The sequence below is a fragment of the Aspergillus sclerotioniger genome, assembly GCF_003184525.1.
Source record: "Aspergillus sclerotioniger CBS 115572 chromosome Unknown BO94scaffold_14, whole genome shotgun sequence".
Classification (NCBI taxonomy): Eukaryota; Fungi; Ascomycota; class Eurotiomycetes; order Eurotiales; family Aspergillaceae; genus Aspergillus; species Aspergillus sclerotioniger.
Window position 1 is genome coordinate 887157 of NW_020291004.1, and position 23728 is coordinate 910884.

The 23728-nt window shown below is 51.6% G+C and overlaps 7 protein-coding genes across 7 annotated transcripts; 5 read left to right on the top strand and 2 right to left on the bottom strand.

The window, feature by feature from the left end:
* Positions 1–2170: 2170 nt before the first annotated feature.
* On the top strand, positions 2171–4432 carry prm1 (pheromone-regulated protein PRM1; the record flags this gene model as incomplete). Its single annotated transcript, XM_025613891.1, has 2 exons — positions 2171–2340; positions 2365–4432. 2 exons carry the CDS (start codon positions 2171–2173, stop codon positions 4430–4432), a joined length of 2238 nt encoding a protein of 745 aa, XP_025467543.1.
* A 237-nt stretch (positions 4433–4669) lies between these two features.
* On the top strand, positions 4670–6691 carry BO94DRAFT_465922 (uncharacterized protein; the record flags this gene model as incomplete). The annotated part of the gene is given in 4 exon segments (XM_025608139.1): positions 4670–5412; positions 5468–6046; positions 6061–6348; positions 6394–6691. The coding sequence occupies 4 exon segments, from the start codon at positions 4670–4672 to the stop codon at positions 6689–6691; spliced, it is 1908 nt and encodes a 635-aa protein (XP_025467544.1).
* A 1461-nt stretch (positions 6692–8152) lies between these two features.
* Positions 8153–8734, top strand: BO94DRAFT_585885 (cell wall mannoprotein 1 family protein; the record flags this gene model as incomplete). The annotated part of the gene is made up of 2 exons (XM_025615720.1): positions 8153–8488; positions 8546–8734. 2 exons carry the CDS (start codon positions 8153–8155, stop codon positions 8732–8734), a joined length of 525 nt encoding a protein of 174 aa, XP_025467545.1.
* Positions 8735–9892: 1158 nt separating this feature from the next.
* Positions 9893–10775, top strand: BO94DRAFT_585886 (uncharacterized protein; the record flags this gene model as incomplete). Its single annotated transcript, XM_025615721.1, has 2 exons — positions 9893–10115; positions 10174–10775. The coding sequence occupies 2 exons, from the start codon at positions 9893–9895 to the stop codon at positions 10773–10775; spliced, it is 825 nt and encodes a 274-aa protein (XP_025467546.1).
* Positions 10765–15436, bottom strand: BO94DRAFT_517257 (putative xanthine dehydrogenase HxA). The gene is made up of 4 exons (XM_025609985.1): positions 15008–15436; positions 14752–14955; positions 12729–14683; positions 10765–12676 (listed from the first exon to the last, which is right to left on the bottom strand). Exons 1-4 carry the CDS (start codon positions 15239–15241, stop codon positions 10993–10995), a joined length of 4077 nt encoding a protein of 1358 aa, XP_025467547.1. The 5' UTR covers positions 15242–15436; the 3' UTR covers positions 10765–10992.
* A 395-nt stretch (positions 15437–15831) lies between these two features.
* On the bottom strand, positions 15832–18330 carry BO94DRAFT_535457 (uncharacterized protein). Its single transcript, XM_025611788.1, has 2 exons — positions 16256–18330; positions 15832–16141 (listed from the first exon to the last, which is right to left on the bottom strand). Exons 1-2 carry the CDS (start codon positions 17947–17949, stop codon positions 16066–16068), a joined length of 1770 nt encoding a protein of 589 aa, XP_025467548.1. The 5' UTR covers positions 17950–18330; the 3' UTR covers positions 15832–16065.
* Positions 18331–18629: 299 nt separating this feature from the next.
* Positions 18630–23419, top strand: aarA (L-aminoadipate-semialdehyde dehydrogenase). Its single transcript, XM_025609187.1, has 4 exons — positions 18630–19089; positions 19141–22423; positions 22481–22805; positions 22862–23419. The coding sequence occupies exons 1-4, from the start codon at positions 18718–18720 to the stop codon at positions 23163–23165; spliced, it is 4284 nt and encodes a 1427-aa protein (XP_025467549.1). The 5' UTR covers positions 18630–18717; the 3' UTR covers positions 23166–23419.
* The last annotated feature ends 309 nt before the right edge of the window (positions 23420–23728 follow it).

Consider the following 23728-nt stretch of genomic DNA (forward strand, 5'->3'; position numbering starts at 1 on the left):
CTCACTCGAATAAGTATCTTCAGAATAGCGCAAATCTTTGTTTGTGTTCATAATCAGTGCACGGGGTCTCCTGGCTTGTGGTCCCCGTGACCAGTGAAACGAGCTGCAGTGAATTGATCCAGCTGCTGGTGTTAACCACTGTGCGGTTTCCGCACCCTATGGCTTGGATGGGTGCAAGGCCTGATCCGACGAAGCTTGTAACGTCGGATGAAGATGGTTGTCGCGAAAGAGGACTTTGCATGATCTGTTGACCCCCTTCCTGGATTTCCCTGCGGGCGGATCCTTCATATCGCATCCGGGGCTTCTCCGTGGGGAAATTTCTTTTCACTGGCACAGGCACAGGTCCAGACTACTGAAGGGAAGCAGTGACTAGAAAAGTTCGATATGGCTGTGCAGGCATGGCATGGCTTTCTGCCTGATCTCATCTGATAGTCATGGTGTGTGTGTGAAGTAAGTCCTACAATGACTATACTGTTCGGACCCTGACATTCTCGAAACTTATTGATGAGGAACATGGCGTTTTCAAGATGCGGGATCATTCCTACCGCATGGTGGAATACTCCTACTGCATCATGTGATTTAGTCCCTTCTGTCAAGGTTCCTTTGGCTTGCTTTTTCCATCCTTTTACCTACTCACTGGACTAATCATTGCATCTGATCCGATACATTTAACCACTTATCCTCCTCGCTCTTACGCCGATACATCCTCCAGTAAAGCACAGTGGCTCAGTCACCATGGAGAATGGATGCACCTGTCTACTGGGTGGGAGTCACAGGAAATACTTCACCTCAAGCTAGGAGAAATGCTAGAAATAGCTCACTTGTACTAGACTATGTCATCGTCCTTCAGATCGAATTACAGTCATATTCTTCAAGCCGTCATGTTAAGCGCTGGGTATTGACCACGGCCGAGTCGGAAATATTGTTGGCTGTGGCAGAGATCACGCGTCTGACAGGTGAAACTGCTGGAAGGTTCCTATGATCAACTTAGAAAGAGTTTGGAAATGTCTACGATGGGGAAACTGTGGTGCTCGTCCTCTTGTCGAGCACGAATGGGAATGCTGGCAAGGCAAAGCGTAGCGGACAGATGAGACACTCCTGATTCAGATGCCTGGAGTATGTCTTTCCCCCAATGTCACCACATCACCGTAGCTACCCATCAAACGAGCAGCATCATTAATTGTTTAGAAGTCTCATCGATCCCCTAACATCACTCCCTCATTCGTCTGTTTTGCTGTGGGCGTTTGACCGTCTGCCATCACGTGCCCCGTTGTTCTTCTCCCCCTCCAATTCCACCGAATTCAACTCTCTTCTTCAACCGCCACCTCTTCGCTTGATTTTCGGCCAGTTTCTAATTATAACCTGACGAACAGACACCCTGTCTAGCTTTCCTCAAACCCAGATGCATCTGCAGCTCCGAACCAGTCAAGCAATGTGCATCCCAGCGCATCATGCAACGGGAAGCGCCGACCATCCCCAGGCACCGAACAAAGAGTCATTGGGTATTGGGCTTTGACACCGCCGTTTGAAATTGGACGGCCGACAGCCTGATTGACTGTCGCGATCTTGCAGCATTCTTCGGTGCTGGCTCAAGGATTGGACGACAGCACCGGATGTTAAGCGCCGGCATGGGGCCGATCTTTGGGCTGCGTGCAAGAACTCTGCAGAACCCGATTGAAATAACCTCTGCCTAGAAAGGTAGCGCCAGATGAAACCCGCCATGCAGATCGTTCTAGTGTTTGCCTTCCTTGTTGGCGCTGATCGCTCTCAGTGGCTACCAACAAGCTGCCTTAGTGTCGTCGATTATTCACCTCGTCACAATGAGAATCGGTCTGCTGGTTCGCTTTTCCATAATAAGGCGGGAATACCCTCCTCTTTATTCCTTTCAGCTATTGTTCCCTGGTGTTATTCGTTTTCTTTTCTTCTCCGCACAGCACATTGTTCCTTTCTTTCATCTATAGATTTGGATATGCCTTACTTCTTATTGACAGACTGCATTCTGCTTGTTTGAAATAATCACTGCTGGTCAGGATTATTCTCTCTTTGGCATCTTCTCTTTGCTATTTTCTATACCCTTACTACGATAGACTTCTTTGTTTCGCAGGTTCAGCCAGCTGAGCCCTGTTGATATTCCTATCGCTTCATACAAATCATCCCAGCCATTGCCGACATGCTATTCTCAAGCTCCGGTCGGACGATCTTTCCGCTCCTTCCACCCTACGGGGTCCAAGATCCCAATGGCGTCCAAGGTCGGGTCATTCCGCTGCATCCCGATGGCTCTACGCCTTATCTGGGGCTACGGGCGCGTCTGTCCCAAGTGTGGCTTAACCGCTGGACCGTGTTGCTGCTCTTGGTCCTGGCCAGGGTGTTGATGGCTGTCACGACCATCAAGACAGACATGGGTCGAGCCAAAAGCGAGGCCCTATCGGCATGTACAAGCGTCGAATCCATGGCCGATGCGATGGTATCCATGCCCCATTACCTGGCGAAAGGGGTAAACGACCTCACGGGCGACGTGGTCGATGCGGCAGTTGATGGCCTCAAGACGATGCTGATGCTCACCTTGACTGGTGTTGAAGAATTGATCATTTTCTTCATCAAAGTGATGTATCAGACGTATCTATGTTTGTTCACGCTCGCTGTGCACGGTGCTGTTGAGATTGGAGTCACCTTGATCGAAGACGCAGCGGACTTTCTCAATTCTACGGTCAAAACCGTGGGAAAAGACATCGGCAAAACAGTCGATGTATTCGAGGATGCTCTCAATGACTTCATCAAACTCGTGAATGTGGCTGCCAGCTTGGCAGGGTCAAGCGTGCCGACACTGAACCTCACCAGCGAGATCGACAAGTTGGAAAATGCGCATCTGCCGTCATCTATCGATGAAGGCCTGGATAAACTCAACAACTCCATTCCGTCCTTTACCGAAGTGATGAACTTCACCGAAAATGTGATACGGTTCCCCTTTGAGGAAGTCAAGAAATTGGTCAACGAGTCCTTGGGGGACTATACGTTCAACCCCTCTGCACTCCCGGTTCCTGCGAAGAGAACATTGACTTTCTGCGATGACAACAACGGGATCAATTCATTCTTCGCCGGGGTAACAGATTTGATTCTGACAGCCCGCAAAATCTTCATCGCCGTTTTGATTATCGCCGCGATTCTCGCCTGCGTCCCTATGGCCTGGCAAGAGATCCGACGCTGGCACACTATGAAAGAACGCTCTCAACTTGTCCGCAAGGAAGCGCACGATCCCATGGACGTCGTCTATATTGTCTCTAGGCCTCACACCGCAGCTGTTGGTATCTGGGCTGCCAGCCGCTTCAGCAACAGCCGCCGACAGATCCTCGTACGCTGGGTGATTGCATATGCCACCTCCCCGGCCGCCCTGTTCGTCCTCTGTCTCGCCTTGGCCGGCCTCCTCTCCTGCCTTTGCCAGTACATACTTCTCAGCGCCATCAAGAAAACCGTCCCAGAACTCTCCACCGAGGTGGGTGAATTCGCCGACGAGGTCGTCGGGGTGTTACAAAACATCTCCGCGGAATGGGCCAACGACGCCAATAAAGTCATCCAGCACGCAGACGACGGGATTAATGACCACGTCTTCGGCTGGGTCAACACCAGCACCACTGCCTTGAACGACACACTCAACACCTTCGTCGACAAAACCATTGACGTTCTCAACGACACCTTCGGTGGGACCTTACTCTACGAGCCTCTCTTGGATGTATTCGACTGCCTGGTCGGCCTCAAAGTCGAAAGCGTCCAGAAAGCTCTCACCTGGGTTTCGGACCACGCTCACGTCGAATTCCCTCTTCTACCCAACAACACCTTCTCCGTCGGCGCCGCAAACAGCCTCAACAGCTCCGACTCATCCGAGAGCTTCCTCACCGAGGCCGGTGCGAAGACATCCAATGAGATCACTGAAGTGGTCACGAAGGTTATCGACACACTGGCAAGCGCCATCCGGACGGAAACCATCATCGCTTCGTGCATTCTCCTTGTCTGGTTCATTAATGTCTTGCTCGGCATCCTTCGCGCCCTGACCTTGTTCTGGACACGAGAAAAGAACCGGGGCGAGGGCGGCCCGGCGCCTCTCAACTCACGACCGAAACCTGGCTCTGGCCCAGACCCAAATGGCTTCATCGATGTACCGTTAACTAGCTTGCCCAGAACTTATGCCGCTTCTGCGGATGTAGCAGATGCAGCAGATGCAGCAGATGCAGCGCGGTCGCAGCCGGCGCCTCGGTATGAGGTTGCAACCAGTCAGGGAAGCCCAGGAAGCTCAGGCAGCTCCGGCGTGGTGGTTCCCACTGAGTGGGAGTATCCAGCCGAGAAGGTAGGGTTCGCGGGTCAACGAAATCTGCAGGTAGACGGAGTGTCGGATTTGCGGGGAAGTAGCTATGTGGAATATGGGATGGAGAAGAACTGATCTGGCTCTGCGTGTCTGCCTATGTACCTTTCTTTGTTTTCAACTCCTCACTGTTATCAACTGCTTCATTCGCATGCAAAGCGGCCATCATATACCCATAGACCATAATACCAACTCACTACCTATCTTCTAGCACGTTTAGGATGCTAAACCAACATGCCCCGACCGCCTCCGCTGCCGCCCGGGTTTGTTGTTGCCTGTCTCGAGTGACTTCCCTCTTTCCCTCCCTCTCTAACCATGGCTCAGAAAAGACCTCGTTCCCTCTGCAGCAAAACAAATGATACCTCGAGTCTGAGAGCGTGCTCCGAGTGCAATGATTTCAGTGAAATCTACACCGATGATGAGGAGGACCCTGTAGAATGGTCCCCTGGAGATGGGGTTTGTCCCTCATCGTCGGAGTTCCTGGCCCAGTATAGAGCCAGTTTTGGGATTTGGAGCCATGCAGCCCGGTCGGACAATTCTGGGTCCATCGTTGCTATCCTTGAGGTCTTCCTGAAAATACTACGGAACGTTCCCCCCTTTTTCGATCACCCGCCGAAAGACGCTTGTGTTATGGGCGGATCCAAAACTCCATTGATTCTACGGTCATCTTTCCGCCTCGAGACAGCGACTGACATGGACTGCGACCAGCACTGGAAGTCTTTTGATTACTTGCAGTGCCTTGGATTCGCAACACCCGTGGTCTACAATATCACTGCAGAGGATCAACAATCTGTCTCTCTCTCGTCCTCCCCCCTTCGTCGCGGCTATCTGACCAATATCATACTGGCATGGTCATACATCATCTCATGTCGTTGGACCGAGATTTTACAGCAGGCCGGCTGGAAGTGCTCCTTGTTTCATGACCGAGATGTTCCGTTGACCGACTGCTTCTGGGACATAGTAATACGAAGCCGCTGGCTAGCTCGGTCAGAGACCAAGAAGGGCATACATCACCCTCCATGGATGTTAAAAGACAGAAAGATAAAGCCGGAAAAGAGGTGCGTTGTTCTGGTAGTTGAAATTCGGAGTCGGCTAATATACTAGGTTCAGCAGCGACAACTGGGTGCAAGCTCCTCCTAATTCATCTCTCGCGTTTGATATACTTCTGAAATTCTGCGTTGCGGAAGGTCTTGAGGCAGAGTTACTGGTTGGCCTTGCTTCAGTCCTAATTCTCACATCAAGAGATATACCACCGCCAAAGCTTAGTCCTCCGATAACCATCTCTCAATCTCCTACGCCCCAAGCTCCACCACACTCGACCAAACAAGGCAACGTCTTTTATAAGGTCTTCGACTCCCTAGACAAAGTCATCTTTCTCAGTTCTACGCAGGATGCTTTTGACTCAATGATTTGTAGCGCCTTCTTTGATCCTTCTGTTGCATGTAATCTCCTTGGGGCTTCGTCCCTAGGTATCAAACGAGTGTTGTTCCCTTCGGGTGAGCTTGATAACCAGAGACTGCTGCGTGCCATTGCCAAGCAGGCGCCACACCTGAGCCCTCTCTGGGCTGCTGCCATCTGCACAAATCAGGCTGCGTCGCTGCTACGCATGTCCCTCAATCGGTTGCCACCTCTTTGTCTACCAGCCGCATTCTGGACGAACACCCTCCAGTCGTTCCTCCAGGCAACATACCAGTCGGGTAGCCCAGAAAGATTGGAGCCCATGATCTCTCGGGCTACAGAGTTCCAAAGTCTTATTTTTGCCGACCTGCGGCATCCATACCATGGCCACCTTCTCCTCCGTTTGGTTCAACAATCATAAAGAACGTGAGCCTGGAAGTCAAAGAACATCTAGAGCACGGACACAGACCTCTATCATGGCAGGTATACTGGGTTACTAAATCAGGGGCGGACATTCCAGCGACTGGGCGACACCAGATTAACCCTCCAGGAATTAACAAAGCTCCATATGCCGATGGCAAGGAGCCTTGCGAAGAGTAAGTATGACGGCCTAATTTTCAACTTTCTTGCTAACGTTCAAGGTACCAATGTCATGAAAGGGAGACCGCTGATGGGCAGTCATGGAGTGCAACCTCCCGACTATTCAACTGGCACCGAGATTACGATGACGGCATTTGGCTCGATGATGGAACCAAGAGCATTGAGGCTGTTCGTCAAATGCAGGTGCATCTGTGGATTGTGAACCCGTTCGATGATAATGGCCAGCATGACCCGGTTGAAGAAGAAGATAAAGATCACCAGGTCCATACGGAGTCTATCCTTGATTGGTATGCTGAAGTCGAAAGATGTCAAGAGCCAGAGAATACCGCTGTTCCTTGAAGGTCTGTTCTACTTCAGCCAACATCAAATGATGTCACACCGACAAAGATACACTTTTCACTCTCTGCCTACCTTTTTAGGGAACTAACAAGCAGAACATCAATTATTTACAGATAATACCTCCCTAAAATTGTGTATAGACTCTGGATTGGATATGAAATGATCTTTTATACGGCCTCATCTAAAGCCTCAGGACTTGCTCCGTATTCTGTAGAGGATTCTATACTTAGCAGCATAATGTGGTCTGGAGTATTAATATATGAAAGACGGTGAACTTCTGCTTGCTTTGAAAGCAAGCTATTCCGACTAATTATTAGCTTTCTTGAGAATCTTTAAGATTAATAGAAAATCATGACGTGAGTAATTTCTCTTTCCAGTATACATATGGTAGCGGAAGAAAACCTAATACCATTAGTCCTTTTTTTCACCAGTTAAGGCGAGGCGAAAATGACACATAGTTATTCAGTCCACGTAAATCATCTCCCAGGATACAGCACAATAGCACACATGTAATACCTCCAATGTACCAAAGCTTCATGTGTCAAATGCTTTACCGCGGCACTACGTACCTACCACCCAAATACTAATATATTTTAGCGCCCTTACATGCATGCATGCATACATCACCTCGGGAACCCCCCATGTCACGGGTAGAGAATTGCTACTTATCCCTCGGTAATTAGGTAGGTCGGGAGGAGATTGCTTGTTTGGACACGGGGGGTTAATGTATGAAGGATCTTTGACGGGGGTTGATTGGGGTTGGTTGTTGTTTGAGGGATCGGGTTCTGCACGAGGTGAGGGTTCGGTGGTTAGTGTGAATAAGGTGCAGATCACGTCAACTGGGAGGTGGATGGTGGATGGTGGATGGTGGGTTGGGTTGGGTTTCCCCGCTTTTTTTTCCTTCTGGAGAGATCCGGGGAGCGGGGGAGTAGGTGTATCTACGGGTAGGGCTTGGATGGTCTTGGTGAGTGTGTAGTTACTTTTGGACTTGATGCTAGGGGTTGGGTTGGGGAGCTGTGTCTACGATATCATTAAGAGAAAGACATGATTTTTGAAGAGGGGTGATTTGGGGGTGTATGGAGGGTAGGCTTATGGGGTAGAACGTGTTTGAGTAGGTCAATCACATAGGCTAATCTATCCAAGAGGTTACATCGCTACTTCTGACAGCTGGCAGGTTAATCTATATTGCTGTTACAGAATCTCCACACACTCGGGTTGCATTTGGTCTCTGCTGGCAAGTGTCTAGACTTGTACAGGCTAAATTGGGGCAGGAATAGCTTCTGAGTCCAGGCTTGGGGCAATTCCCCGGACTCCGCATTGCTTGGACTTAGGTGTCAGAGCCTGATGAGGGGATGTCGTCTAGCACGATATATAAAGGGGCATGATTTCCCCTCTCAGCAATCATTCTCAGGCTGCATTCTCTATTGTATTCTTCAATTGAAAGAGTTCGCATCGAACAAAATGCTCGCCAAATCACTCCTCGCTGCTCTTTTGGCTGTCTCAGCCACCGCCTCCCCCATCATTAAGCGGGATGCGGCCACAGTCCTGTCTGACCTGGAGACCATTCTCTCCGACGTTGAGACGCTCGACTCTGTAGTGTCCAGCTGGGATGGCTCTCTTCTGACCGCTCTGACCATCCTGACCGACTATAACAATCTCAAGAGCGCCCTGGACACGGCCATCACCGACACCGAGGCCACCTCCACCCTGAGTGACTCGGACAGCAGCAGCATCACCAGCGAGGTGCAGACGCTGGGAACCAGCATTGTTGCCACCTTGGACACCATTATTGACAAGGTGCGTCTTCAAGCCAGGACATGTGATCCATTGATAAGATGCTGACGAGGTCTGTAGGAGTCTGTTGCCGCGTCCGCTGGCGTCAGCAGCACCTTGCTCTCCTCCGTGGAGACGCTCCAGACCAGTACCAACACCTTGGGTGCGGATCTCGAGGCTATCGCTACCTCGAGTGATGCGGAGACCATTGCCTCGGTTGTGACGGAGGTGGATGCGGCTTTCTCGAGTGCTATTGCGGCGTATTCTTGAGGATCGTGTGGAAGTTGATGATCTATATGGACAAATGGATGACTCTTTTGAAGTAGTTAGTGATGGAATTTTACCGTAGATTCAAACCTGGAGGGGTTTATCTGGATGTCATGTGTGCATTTTGTAGGAAATGGCGTGATTGTAGTATGGATACATCGTCATTCCAATATTATTTCGCTTGTGTTCGCGTTATGTAGAAGCCCTAACCACGCCCCAATTCGCCTGCCCCTTTTGCCAAAGGCATTTATCTCATAGTCGAGTTCCATTTCCACAGCTATCTCCGCCCACATACTGGCAAATGGTGGGTCCGCAGACGGTCTATAACAGAGGCGGAGTTTCGCAGGACGTATGAGTCAACAATGGAGATTGTCTCGTTCGAGTTAAGGATGCAAAAGAGCAAAGATTGACGTCGAGGAACAATTTAGTTGGATAGAAGTGAGAATGACAAAGAAACCGACCAGGATGTGGAGGATGCAATGGAAACAAACAAGGTCACCTGATCCCCCTGTCATCTTTCCCCTTGCTTTCCTTTGTTTCTATTCCTCTCTGCCCAGACACCTCTGTCACGTCAAGGGCAGTCACAGACTCGCCGAGACAAGATGAGGTCTTCGATGGTCTGAAGAACACCCTAAATTTATCCTGCCGAGCGACGCAGGATGCTTCCCTAGTAAGGAATTCCCCGGGCGCCTCCAAGGCCTCCCAGCTAGATTCAATCACGTTCCAGGTGATGCCAAGTTTTGTTGCCTAAACATTCACCACGAGGTGGAAGGGGTTATTCTCAAACGCGCTGTCCAGAAGGTTCTCCTGGACAATTGAGCTACCTACCGAGGGAGATCCAGAACATTTCAAGAGAACCCCTTCCCTCCCCCCACCGGACAAACTGACTAAAGGCCGCAAAGGGGATTGGGATTTGAGTGATTTCACCGATGAGCTTCTAATAATCATTGGCATACCCCTACAAAAGCCAGGCACGCTCCGCAGGTCCATTTGTTCTCGGAAAGCCCCCGATCTATATGGGCGGACTAGAAAAATCATCTTTGCAGAGTATGAATCAATAGGCCTTGCTATCGAGGGGATTGATCGTGAATGGCCTGTAGAAGCATCTCATTCTACAATTCAGCCATTTCAGGTAGTATCCATTCCAGGAAAACAAACGCCATGACCTGGAAAGCCCCAACCTGTCCCTTCTGTCACAAACGCCAGGCTAGCAAAGCCCTACTTCAGTCACATCTCCAGTCATACGTCAAGGAATGGCGCATCCCCGCCGATGGCATCCACGATGTCCTGCAAATCAAACAGCTCCTTGATTCCCCCATCTCCGAAGAGAGCGTCGAAGCCCAACAACAAACGAAGCCATTCCCCTTTCTCAGTCTTCCATACGGTCAGTATATATAAAATCTCCGCAACTAGTTCCTTCCATTAATCCAACCCCCATCTAGATGTCCGCCATATATTCTACCGCTTCGTCCTCACCGCCGAAACTATCACCTTCTACGGCTTAATCCAAAGCAGTTTCGTCACCACCAAAACCTACTACCAGAACATCTACCTCCAACACAATCCCATATCCAACCCCCTCGCTATCCTGATCACCAATCGCCAGATCTACAACGAGGCACGCCAGGTCTTATACTCCCGCAACACTTTCGTCTTCCTGGCCACCGACTTCCTTCCCATCTTCCTGGTGGGAATCGGGCGTCACAATGCCGAGTTGTTGCGTTCGGTGCGATGGCGCAGGACAGCGCTCCCCCAGGGCGATAATCAGATTGGGATGATCCAACCGTGGCTGGATCCATCTTCGTCAGGAAGAGATCTTTGGTCTGATGAGCTGGCGTATGCGCATTTTCTAGGGACGTTTTCTGCGGCTCTTGACTTATCGCGCTTGAGAATGCTCAAGGAGAGGCTTTTAAGGAGGCCGAATGGGGAAGGCAAGGGGAAAGGCTGGCCGGAGCGATTCACTGTGGATGTGGCGTTTGGGGAGATGAACGGGAGTGTTACTTATGAGTTATGGGCCAAGGATTGGAAGGATAGCATGCAGTGATTTGCTCTATCGAGACAATGCCCTTTTTTGGGTGTCGCTAGTCTTGGAAGCTACTAGTAATCCAGCTGTGCTCGATACATTCCAGCTTATGTTACATAAATCACAATAGACCATGCGCAGAGAGAAAAATATTCCCGAAACAAACAAGCCACAGTCAACAAACCGGGCATAGGTATCATAATTCATTCATAGAATCCCCGGACTAGACCAGAGATCATCAAATTGCAACAAAGAAACTCTTCTCCCCTTCCCGAGGCACCACGCGGGCCCGTTCAATAATCGGATCCGCACAGCTAACCCGAATCCGCTCCGGCGTGGCCGGGCTCTCCAGACGCAACACCTCTTCCACGTTCCATTGCCGACGCGCCGCCTTGAGCGCATCCCGGATAGCAAAGAAGACCGCACTGCCCATAAACAGCGGTGGTTCGCCGACACCCCGGGATCGCTGGATGGTGCGGAGGTTCTCCCACTCCACGTCCTTCAGTAGACTGACGTTGAAAATCTGAGGAATGTCGCGGAATCCTGGGATCTTGTAGTTTCCAGGTCCCTTGGTGAAGATCTGTCCTGAGGCCCGATGCCAGAGACTCTCTTCGGTGGTGAAGAGGCCTTGGCCTTGGATGAAAGCTCCCTCGATCTGGCCGTAGTCGATGGCGGGGTTGATGGTTCGGCCGACGTCCATTTTGATGTCGGCGCGCAGGGGCGTCCAGTCGCCGGTTAGAGTGTCGATTTGGACTTCGGCGGCGGTGACGCCCTGGGTGAAGTAGAAGAACATTTGGCCTTTGTTTTCGCCCCATACGTAGCCGATGTCCGGGGTCCGGTAGAAGCCCTGCGCGGAGAGGTTGACTCGGTCGAAGTAGGCTGCGTGGGCGAGTTCTTTCATTGTGGCTCCGGGCATCTTTTCCTTGTAGGGCCGGAGACGCTCGTTGAGCTGCTCACAGGCGTTGAAGATGGCGTAGCCGTTGAGATCGGAACTGGCGGAGGCAGCGGTGGCAGATGTGTTTGCTACCGTGTTCGTGGCAGTCTCGGAGATGAACACGCTTGATTGAGGCACGCCGAGGGCTTCGGCTGCAATCATGGTCATTTTGGTGTGTAGGCCTTGTCCCATCTCGACTCCGCCGTGAGCAACAAGGATACTCCCATCGTGATAGATGTGGACCAGGGCACCCGCTTGGTTCAGGAAGAGTGCCGTGAAGGAGATACCGAACTTGGTGGGAATGATGGCCATTCCGCGCTTGGACCATTTGTGCTTCTTGTTATACTCCTCCACCGACTTTCGCCGCTCCTCGTACGAGCTTTCTTCCATGACCTGTTTATACATCAATGGCACGTGCCAGTCCTTGAGCGCCTGGTTGTAGTGGGTCTTCTCGTCGGGTTGGTACATGTTCTGCCAACGGAATTGTTCGACTGGGATATTGAGATGGTCTGCAACCTCTGAGACAATGCATTCGGCGAAGAACAAACCCTGGGGACCACCAAAGCCACGGAATGCGGTGTTGGAAACGGTGTTCGTCTTGCAGATACGGCCGCGAACATGGACGTTAGGAATCCGGTACACTCCGTCAATGTGCGACAGTGCTCTTTCCACGACCGCACCAGAGAGATCCTGTGTGTGGCCACCGTTGGAGTAGACATCCGCGTCAAGCGCCAGGAGTTTGCCTTCTTTAGTCACACCAACCTTCCAGCGACAGAAGAATGGATGACGTTGGCCTGAAGTAGCAATGTCTTCATCTCGGTTGAGCATGCATCGAACAGCTCGCTTTGCCTTCGTGGCAGCAGTGGCACAAATACCGGCCAGCTGAACCGATCGACTCTCTTTCCCACCAAAACCGCCACCGAGACGCTTTACTCGAGACACGATCTTGTTGGCAGCCACCCCAACGACTTGTGCAACGTATGTTTGTCTGCAATGGTGTTAGCAATATATCTTACTAGATGGTGGATCCCGTAACTCACGTTTCTGTAGGGTTCTGAGTACCGCTCCAGATCTCCATCTCTCCGTCCTCCAGCTTAGGAATAGCAACACAAGCCTGAGTCTCGAGATAGAAATGCTCCTGGCCACCCATTTTCGATTCTCCTGTAAAGACGTAGTCTGCCTCTTTGAAGGCACTCTCAGGATCACCACACTTGATGTAGCGGGAATGTTCAAAGAAAGACCCAGCCTCGATGGCTTCTTCGATGCTCAAAATTGCCGGCAACTCCTCATATTCTACCTTGACTGCTCTCGCACCCTCTTCCGCGATTTTGGCCGACGTTGCGAGGATCATGCCAATAGGCTGGCCAGCAGTCGTAATCTCGTCGACCGCGAAGAAAACCTCGTCACACTTTGGAGCACCCCACCAATTGGCTTGTGGGTTAGGAAGATCGGTGTGGTCCACGTAGTCGAAAACGCCAGGAATATCGAGCGCTGCCGTCGGGTCCACGTTGAGAAGACGAGCATGTGCTTTGGTCGAGAGCACCAGGCAGCCGTACAACTCATTCTTCTGTACAGGCATATCATCGGTGTACTGGGCCTCTCCTGTAGCTTGCTTCAATGCAGAGACATGAGGACTAGCCTTTCCGAGGATCTTTTGCTGGTATGCCGCAGAAGCCTCGTGGTCCTTCTCTCCTGAAGAGATGGCTCTTTCGATCTCGGCGATAACATCTTCATCAACATCTGCTTCTCTGACTTGGATGCCAGACAATACATCGTGGTAAAACCGGTAGAAGAATCCCAGAGCGAGGGACTTGCGATAGGTTGCCATTCCTCCAGGAACACTAAACTTCAAATCGAAATCCTGCCCCAAAGCGCTCATGGTGCCTTCAAGGGTAGCAGGGTTGGTGAATTTCTTGCCAACCAAAAAGGCCTCCGCGTTTCGTGCAGACACGGTAATTGGTGCCAAACCTCCAAAGACGAGATTCACGCTCAGCACATCATGAGATGGGGAGAGAGACACCCGCAAGGCTGCATTTACAATGGCAATGTCATCATCCTTTCTCTTTGACTGCTTGTAAGCACGCAAATATTCTCCCTTTTCAGACGCAACTGGGATCCGTAGACCGGAAATGATAGCGTTGGCCGGGAGCGCGGTCGATCTATAACCCTTGAAGAACTGGTTCATGGGAATCTCAATGACCTCCCCCAGCGACATAGCCACAAGAACGGTATTGGTGGCCACAAACACTGGGTTCAGATCCGAGATTGGAGACGCAGTAGCCAGGTTCCCTGCTGGTGATGCGACATTACGAATCTGTCTTCCAGCAAAATAGCGAAGCTGCTTTTTGATGGCGCTGAATGGTTGGCCCCGCAGAGACCCATAACGATCAAGAGCTTCGTCGCAGATTGATACCAGATCAGTCAAAGAGACATTGGCTCCAATTTCCAAATGATTATCTTTCAGCGAATACTGGCGAAGCTCCGGGATGTCACCGACATAGACAGAAGCGCTGTATTTCATGGCCTTGAATTTGACCTCGATCTGTGTCTCCGTACTTCCCCCAATGATCTTAGCGTCAGGGTGAACAGCCTTGATTTCCAGAAGTTGCTCTATAGTGACCGGACGGTACCACTTCTTCTTCTTGTTACCGAGAACCAAAGGTCGGTATTCATGTTTGTGAAGATGAGGCGGGAAAATAAGTTCTGTGCCTGGGTTATAGCTGATGAAGTCTGGCGGCGTGAATTTTGGGCCATCTCCATCTGCGGTGTCTGCCGATGGCTGCTTGCAACAACCCCCAGAGCCATCCTGCTTGTCCATGCAACAACCTGTTCCCCCGTTGGCCAGAGCTTTCCCACAGCCCTTGGGGGCCATGAAGCTCTGAGCAGCATCCAATATAGGCCTGTATCCAGTGCAGCGACACAGATTTCCATCAAAAGCTTCTTCCACATCATGTTCTGACGGTTGGGGGTTATTGCGGATGAGGGCATAAAGGCTCTATAGTATTATTAGCATTATTCCAGTCCCCTGCTTATTCAATCTCCTGCTTTCATCAAGACGCATACCATCACGATTCCTGGAGTACAAAAACCGCACTGACTCCCATTACCAATCGCAAGCCGTTGTTGAATAGCGTGGGGATTCTTCACATCTCCGATACCCTCCACCGTGATAACATGCTTCCCATCCACACTTATCAAGGGCGCGAGACAAGCATTTACCGACGCGTGGTAAATCTTCTTAGTCGTTGGATTTAAATGCGACACAACCTGCCCTATGTCAGCACATACCCGAATCGCAGCAAACTAACTTATCACATACAACAGTGCAAGCGCCACAGCCACCTTCCGCACATCCTAGTTTCGTTCCTGTCAACCCGATTCCCCGCAGGTATTCCAATAGCGTGACTTCAGGATTGATCGAGTCTAGGACGACTTTGGTGCCGTTGAGGTAGAAACGAATCGTGTCGTCCCAGTCCTCTGTGAGCTGAGCCAAGGTAACTACCTTGCTGGCAGCCACCGTAGGCTTTGGTGATTCCAAAATGCCTGGAGCCATCTTGTGGCCTGAAACTCAAATGCGGCGAGTCGAGTTCCCCGCAAAGGTGAGCGGACGCCAAGATCGACCAGTGATGGTATAGGTGGTTAAGAGTTAGGATAAAATCCGACGCGTGAAGATACTCAGGGTCAAGTATATAGCTAGATAGTGTGAGAATGATGGTGGCGAGACGGTGAACAAGGGGGGGAAAGTTTCCCCAAGTCGCAGGGAGAGGCACGACCACGGAAATGGTGTCATGGAGCAGCTTATCGCCGCCCCCCACCGCGGATAACCACTGGCGGCGATCGCCACTGTCCGATGGGCGGAAACCAACGGGCTGGGTCACCTGATCGTCAATCCGGCGGCTCTCACTGGTGCCTTGCTTTGGGGGTCTCTGGTGCTAGCACCATGGAAAACTGGCGCTGTTCGGAGCAATAAATGTTGTATAATGCGGTTCAATCAACGAAAGGTTGGATTCGATCGGTTTCAAAGATACATGAGTCATCGGTTTATCTAATGCTCTACGGTCACTTGTTGTAGTAGACTTTTGTCTTCTATACTTTAGGCAAGAAGGTAGCTCGCCGTGAATTAGATCTATCTTGGAAAACAAGACAACGAATAATTTAGATTATTAAAAGCCAACGCTCTCAAATTGGCGACAGCTAGGCAAGAACAGGTATCTTCAGCATCAAATCAACGCCGCTCCAAATGCTCCGGCCCGTGTCCCGTGGTAATTCAACATAATACTCCACGTAGTTCAAAAGATTCAACAAGCGATCAAAGAGAAACAAATCTACACCAGAAAGCGACGGTAGTTTGTATATAGGTGCAAACGAGGAGGCACTTTATACTTTTGGCTTAGCTCCAACAAAGTCTCTTTCTTCCTCTTCCCATTTCGTGCGTTCCACGACACTTCGGGCCCTAAGAGCAGTAACATATTAGCTCGGGATTATTAAGTTGCTAACCCTTCACGTGCCAGACGAAGGAAAAAGGGAAACAATGGATATCTTGTGGTGATTCCTTGGCAATACATACCGGTATGCTCTCACAAAACGCCAGACTTCAGTGTCCGCCAAATTCCACGCCTCCGCCACATCGGTGATACCGACTCGGTTAGTCCCTTTGCCCTTCAGGAACTCACGAGCCTGTTTCAAGATGTTGTACTCCTTCTCGACACCTTGCTCGTTCGGATTGGCCTGTTGCACGGATTCCTTTGTCTCTCCTTCATTCTTCGCATCAACCTTGCCATCACGAGGGATGTGGAACCCGAATTGCCATTCAAACTCGTCCAAAAGCTCGGATGGCAAAGATTGACCAGCCTGAGGCGGCAGAGTCTCGACAGTCATCCACAGAGAGGTGCCAACGACGGCGTCATCGGCAACAGCCCTCTTGAAAACAACAGCCCTTGGGGAGCCACCGATCTCAGTCCCCAAATGCTCCTTGGTCACTTCCGCCAACCACACATCACGGTCTGTCTCGCGCCGAATGTGCCGTGTTGTGACTTCTGTAGAATCTTGTTGCAGGCTAATGAGCGTAAAAGGATGCGGGAGTGTTCCAATGGTAAAAACCTGGGTTGTATTCCTGTAGGTCGCCGGTTGGCTGATTTGCATTGGTTTTTCCGCATCACAGGGATGGCATTTCTGCAAATTCGGAGGGCATGAACGCGGCACGGGGGAGCTCGGACATTGGACAAGAGCTTTGGCAAGCCGCAAGGCTGGTTCTACCAGCGCTGTTGTATGCTCTGGAAAGGGTTTTAAGACGGCAATGCCGGCTGGAAAGGCATTCTGAAGAGTGTTGTGCAAGTGGGCATTGATTAGCTCCGCCAACGCCAATCGTCCAGCGGTAGGTGAGGAAACAATCTTCTCGGCAACTGCAGAGTAGAAGCTGGTAATAGCAGCCGAGTCATATAAAGCTAACGCGTTCGAGTCTTCCACCGTGAAGAAATCCGCGGGAATCAGTTCCACCATAGAGGTGGACTTGTCATTCACCTTCTTTATTGCCTTCTTGATAGCATCATTGATCCTTGATTTCTCGCCAGCAAAGAGAGCATTTCCAATGCGGTCGAAGCGTGTGATAAGAGCAGGGTCGGTGCCACGACGCAAGTAGGTGAGCAGTGCGTCATCGTACCTTGCCATTGGAAAGCAATGCCAATCTGCAAGCATACCATCACCCATGTGCCCCCATGCGAGCCATCTAAACAATTCTGCTTCGAGCTCAGGCTTCAAGTTCATGGGCTGGACGAGCTCATAAAGTTGGTTGTTCATGGCCTCCCCGGGCCCTAGAATGACAGGACGAAATCCTTGTGCAAACCAAGCCCTACGCCAGGCGAGAAGAAGCTGTGCGTCGGCATTATCCTCTTCGCGATCGTTTCCCTTATTCGGCTCGTAATAGGTATAGATGAACGGCCGATGTCTGAGAGGAGGGAGGACGGTGCGGCTCTCATCGAGGGTGATAGACGACGAAAAAGGATTGATCCACGACCAGTCGCTGAACCACTTGGATTCGCCGCTCGTACTGTTGGGTTGCGGCTCCGGAGGGGTATGCACCGTGGGATGGAAGGACGGCAGATGCAGGTCACTAAACGAAGGCAATTTCGGTACATATTTGGCGGGGCCGGAGACTTCTTCTCCAGAGGAAGGATCAGAAGCCGGGGAGGAAGAGAATATGACCAAGACCAAGGCGACGAACACAATGATGGTAATAAGAGCCGTGCTCCGATGAGGGATCATTTTGGCATGAGACGCACGGCCTGGATCAGACCTGATCTGATAAATCAAGGGAATTCGTAGAGTCGAAGCCCGGCAGGGTCAAGATTGCAAAGGGCGATCGGATACTTGAGGCTTCCGCCTATCCCAGTGCGGATAGGACTTAAGTGATCGCCTAATGCGGTCAATGTCTTTAGGGGTCAGGGGAGAGAAAGGAGTGAACAAGTGCGTGAAAAGAAGGGGGAAATAACAATGGGAAAAAAAAGATAAAGATGTGGGGTAACGTCAGAGACACATCCACTGAGAGAAGAAGAATCAATCCATGGCAAGCGAAGGTAAGAAGCGAGAATCAAGCACCTCAGGCAGATCGGATGGGTAGAGCGTCGCACTTCAGATGTTCCTGATCGTATCGTTGCGTCGCCGCGTCTCATCAGGCCCAATCCAGGAATCCCTGGCAAAGGGCTCAGAGCCTAGACCAAAGCGGGTAAGTTGGCGCAGACTTGCTTCATCGGGACTAGTCAGCCACTGTCGCCTGTGGCTCAGCAAAAGCGGTGTAATATTGCTGAAAGACAGAAAAAAGAGGGTCGAGTGTGGGGTGAGTTGCAACCGCGGATTGTGGTTAGTGTGGTCTGTGTGTGGTGTGCAGCCGACATCGGCACTTTTTCTCGCGTGCCCCTCTTGACTCATCGCTCTTCTTCCCATCAACTACCTTCATTATTCATAGCCATTCCTAGTCATTCACACCCGCCAGTGCAGCTCGACGCCCCCTTCAAGTCCAAGGGCATCGTAACCATGGCGGTCGAAACAGTCTCCTTGCAGGAGCGCCTCGAGCGATGGGCTCAGAGACTCCAGAACCTCACAGTCTCTCCCCTCACCAGAGATTATCCCGACAACCAGAAGCAGGAGCTTCCCAAGAGGGCAATTGAAGCTTTCGAGTCGATCAAATTGTCCAAGGAGACCCAATCGGCCCTACAGAAGATCTCCGGCTCTTCGTCTGGGTTTACTGTCTTCCTGACGGCCTTCGTCGTGCTCGTCGCACGTCTCACCGGCGACGAGGATATTGCCATCGGAACCAGCTCCAATGACGATGGTCGCCCCTTCGTCCTACGGGTCCCAATTGAGGCATCCGAAACCTTCCTTCAGCTGTATGCCAAGGTCCAGAAGGTATGATCGTGTAGGGTATCGTATTATGTATCCCATCTGACCCTCATCTAGGCATTCGAACAAGGATCTGCCGAGATCGTACCTTTGGGTAGTCTACGGTCCTATATCCAAGAAAAGTCTCAGTCCGAGCGTTCTCCCGTCCTCTTCCGCTTCGCTGCCTACGATGCCCCTGCTGCTTCTCAGGATTACCCCGCCAACACTTTCGAGACGACCGACCTGGTCGTCAACATCGCCCCCATCAGTGCATCGGATGGCTCCACAACCCAGGCGGAATTGGGTGCCTACTATAACCAAAGACTTTTCTCCAGCGCGAGGATTTCTACCATTCTCAAGCAGCTTGCCCGCTTGGTTGAAAATGCGACCAGCAACCCGGAACAAGCAATTGGGCGCATTGATTTCATGACTGAGGACCAACTCGCCCTTCTTCCCGACCCTACCTCCAACCTGAACTGGTCCAACTTCCGGGGTGCTATCCACGACATCTTCTCTGCAAATGCTGAAAAGCACCCAGAGAAGCTTTGCGTGGTTGAGACTAAGTCGGAGCGTTCCCCTCACCGCGAGTTCACATACAAGCAAATAAATGAGGCATCGAACATTCTGGGCCATCATCTGGTCCAATCGGGTGTGGAGAGAGGCGATGTCGTCATGGTGTACGCCTACCGTGGTGTCGACCTTGTGGTGGCCGTGATGGGTATCCTGAAGGCTGGCGCGACCTTCTCCGTCATTGATCCAGCCTACCCTCCGGAAAGACAGTGCATCTACCTTGATGTGGCTCGCCCTCGAGCACTGATCAACATTGAGAAGGCTACCAAGGACGCTGGCGAGCTGTCCGATGAGGTCCGCTCATTCATTGACAAGAATCTGGAGCTCCGCACTGAAGTTCCTGCCCTTGCCCTTTGCGATGATGGCTCCCTTGTGGGCGGATCGATTAATGGGCAGGATGTCCTGGCCAACCAAGTTTCATTGAAGGCCCAGCCTGTCGGCGTCGTTGTCGGACCGGATTCCACCCCTACATTGTCTTTCACTTCTGGCTCCGAAGGCAGACCCAAGGGTGTCAAGGGTCGTCACTTTTCTCTCGCATACTACTTCCCATGGATGTCGGAGACCTTCCAGCTTAACCCCAATGATCGATTCACTATGCTCAGCGGTATCGCTCACGACCCGATCCAGCGAGATATCTTCACTCCCCTTTTCCTGGGGGCTCAGCTCTTGGTCCCTGCCCGGGAAGACATTCAGAACGAAAAGCTCGCCGAATGGATGCGCGAATACGGGGCCACTGTTACCCACCTTACTCCTGCCATGGGTCAGATTCTTGTTGGCGGTGCTTCGGCACAATTTCCCACTCTTCACCATGCCTTCTTCGTCGGTGATATTCTGATCAAGCGCGACTGCCGCTCCTTGCAGGCATTGGCCCCGAACGTCAACATTGTCAACATGTACGGAACAACTGAAACACAGCGTGCTGTCAGTTACTTCGAGATCCCGAGCTACTCGAGCGACGAAGGCTACCTCGACACCATGAAGGACGTTATCCCAGCAGGTCGGGGAATGCTTGACGTTCAGATGTTGGTTGTGAATCGCTTCGAGCCCAGTCGCATCTGTGCCATCGGTGAAGTTGGCGAAATCTACGTTCGCGCAGGTGGTCTTGCAGAGGGCTACCTGGGCTCACCGGAATTGAACGAGAAGAAGTTCCTCAACAACTGGTTTGTTGATAATGACACGTGGGTTCAGAAGGACAAGGCCGAGGGTTCAAACGAACCCTGGAGGCAGTTCTACCAGGGCCCTAGAGATCGCCTGTACCGTAGTGGAGATCTTGGCCGATACACTCCTTCGGGAGAGGTCGAGTGCTCGGGACGTGCAGATGACCAGGTGAAGATCCGTGGTTTCCGTATCGAGCTGGGAGAGATCGATACTCATCTGTCCCGCCATCCCTTGGTGAGAGAGAACGTCACCCTGGTGCGACGTGACAAGTTCGAGGAGCGGACTCTGGTCAGTTATTTCGTGCCGGACATGAGCAAATGGTCCGCTTGGTTGCAGGAGAAGGGCTTTGAGGATGATGACTCCGCTGAGGGCATGATTGGCATGCTTAGACGCTTCCGTCCTCTTCGTGACGATATTCGTGACTTGCTTCGTAGCAAGCTCGCCTCCTACGCCGTGCCGACGGTGTTCATTCCCCTCAAGCGCATGCCTCTCAACCCCAACGGCAAGATTGACAAGCCTGCGTTGCCCTTCCCTGATACCGCAGAGCTTAGCGCCGCGGCTCCTCGTCGCAAGTCGTCCGTGGTTCAAGCTCTTTCGGAAACCGAGCAGGCGCTGGCTTCGATCTGGGCCCAACGCATCCCCAACCTCACGGCTCGTATGATCGGACCCGACGACTCTTTCTTCGACCTCGGAGGACACAGTATTCTGGCCCAGCAAATGTTCTTCGACATCCGACGCAAGTGGCGCGGAATCGACATCAGCATGAATGCTATTTTCCGCAGCCCTAGTCTCAAGGGGTTCGCTGCCGAAATCGACCGTCTGCAGAACTTCGAGTCTTTCGCCACCAACGACGATCGTACCACTGCTGATACGGATGCCTCGGTTGTCCCTGATGAGCTCGATGATGAATATTCCAAGGATGCACGGAAGCTGGCAGAGACTCTGCCTGCCTCTTTCCCCACCCGTACCGAGCCCATCCTTTCCAGCGAGCCAACCATCTTCCTGACTGGTGCTACTGGTTTCTTGGGCGCACATATCCTTCACGATCTTCTGACTCGCAAGTCGCCCACGGCCAAGGTCGTGACTCTGGTTCGTGGCAAGTCCGATGACCAGGCGCTCGAGCGTATCCGTTCCACCTGCCGCGCGTATGGTTTCTGGGACGAGGCATGGACTAGCAGGCTGCAATGCGTGTGCGGTAACCTGGGAGAGCCCCGCTTCGGTTTCTCGGATGCTCTTTGGGATGACTTGACCAAGCGTGTGGATGCCGTGATCCACAACGGCGCCCTGGTGCACTGGGTCTACCCTTACTCTACCCTTAAGCCTGCCAACGTCATGGGTACGATCGATGCGCTTAAGCTCTGCGCAACCGGCAAGCCCAAGCAGTTTTCCTTCGTCAGTTCCACCAGCGTTCTCGACAGCGATCACTATGTCTCGGAATCCGAGCGTATTATTGCGGCTGGCGGCGCAGGTATCAGCGAGGAGGATGACCTTGAGGGCAGCAGCGTGGGACTCGGAACCGGTTACGGCCAAAGCAAATGGGCTGGAGAATACCTGGTCCGGGAGGCTGGCCGTAGGGGTCTGAAGGGAACCGTCGTTCGTCCTGGATACGTCCTTGGTGACTCCCAGACAGGAAGTAAGCAGATAACCCGGTCTTTTATTTTGATACACCCATGCTAACCTACAACACTAGCCACGAACACCGATGATTTCCTCATCCGTATGATCAAGGGATGCATCCAGTTGTCTTCTCGTCCCAACATCAACAACACCGTCAACATGGTCCCCGTGGACCATGTCGCTCGCGTGGTTATCGCCGCCGCTTTCCAGCCTCCTTGCACGCCCATTGGCGTTGCCCAGGTCACAGGACACCCCCGACTCCGGTTCAACCAGTTCCTGGGTGCTCTCCAATTGTACGGATATGACGTCCCGCAGGTCGATTACGTTCCCTGGTCCAAGTCCCTGGAACAGTACGTCAACGACGGACAGCACGATGACCCGGAGTCTCAGCACGCACTGTAAGTTCCTCCACCGCCTCTTACTATCTCATCAAGATCCTAACAACACAATCCAGCATGCCCCTCTACCACTTCGTGACCTCCGATCTCCCCTCCAACACCAAGGCCCCCGAACTCGACGACGTCAACGCCGCTGCCTCTCTCCGTGCCGACGCCGCCTGGTCCGGCATCGACGCCTCCGCCGGAGCCGGCGTGACCGAAGAGCTGGTCGGTCTGTACGCCTCTTACCTCGTCAAGATTGGATTCCTTCCTCCCCCGACCGCTGCGTCGACCGCAGCTCGTCCGCTCCCCACGGCCCAACTGAGCGAGGATCAGAAGAAGGCACTTGCGAATGTTGGTGGTCGTGGCGGTTCCGCATAGATTCAGACTTGATCGCTAGCGTGCTTATTCTTTTTGGTTCTTCTTGCGTGGGTTTATATGCTATGATACATATACAGCGTTATGACGTTTTGGGTAGTACAAAAGTTCTTGGATGGCATGTTGGATTATAAAAATGTGTACAGATGGAACCAGGGTGATATAAATGCTGATGTTTGGTTGGTTGGGGTTAGAGGGTAGAGGTGGATGACTTTCTATGGATAATGAATATATTTAGATTCTTTTTTAGATTGATGCTATACTACTAGTATGGAGAGTGTCGTGTTTTACAACTTGTTACTAGATACCAAGACTTGTAAATGTACTATTGGGGCAAGGGAGCATGTGGGTGGTGAATTTTGTATGGATGGTATTCTAGAAAGCTATGATACGTCATCTACGGATTGACGTGCACTTAAATCGATGCGGACCTGCTATATTTCATATACTAACTAAAAGCCAGACTAACTATCATAAGGAGCGACTGAAAAACACAAAACAGAAACAATCAAGCAGAAAAGCAGAAAGGTCAAAGACAAAAACCCGAAACATCAATTCATCTTGAT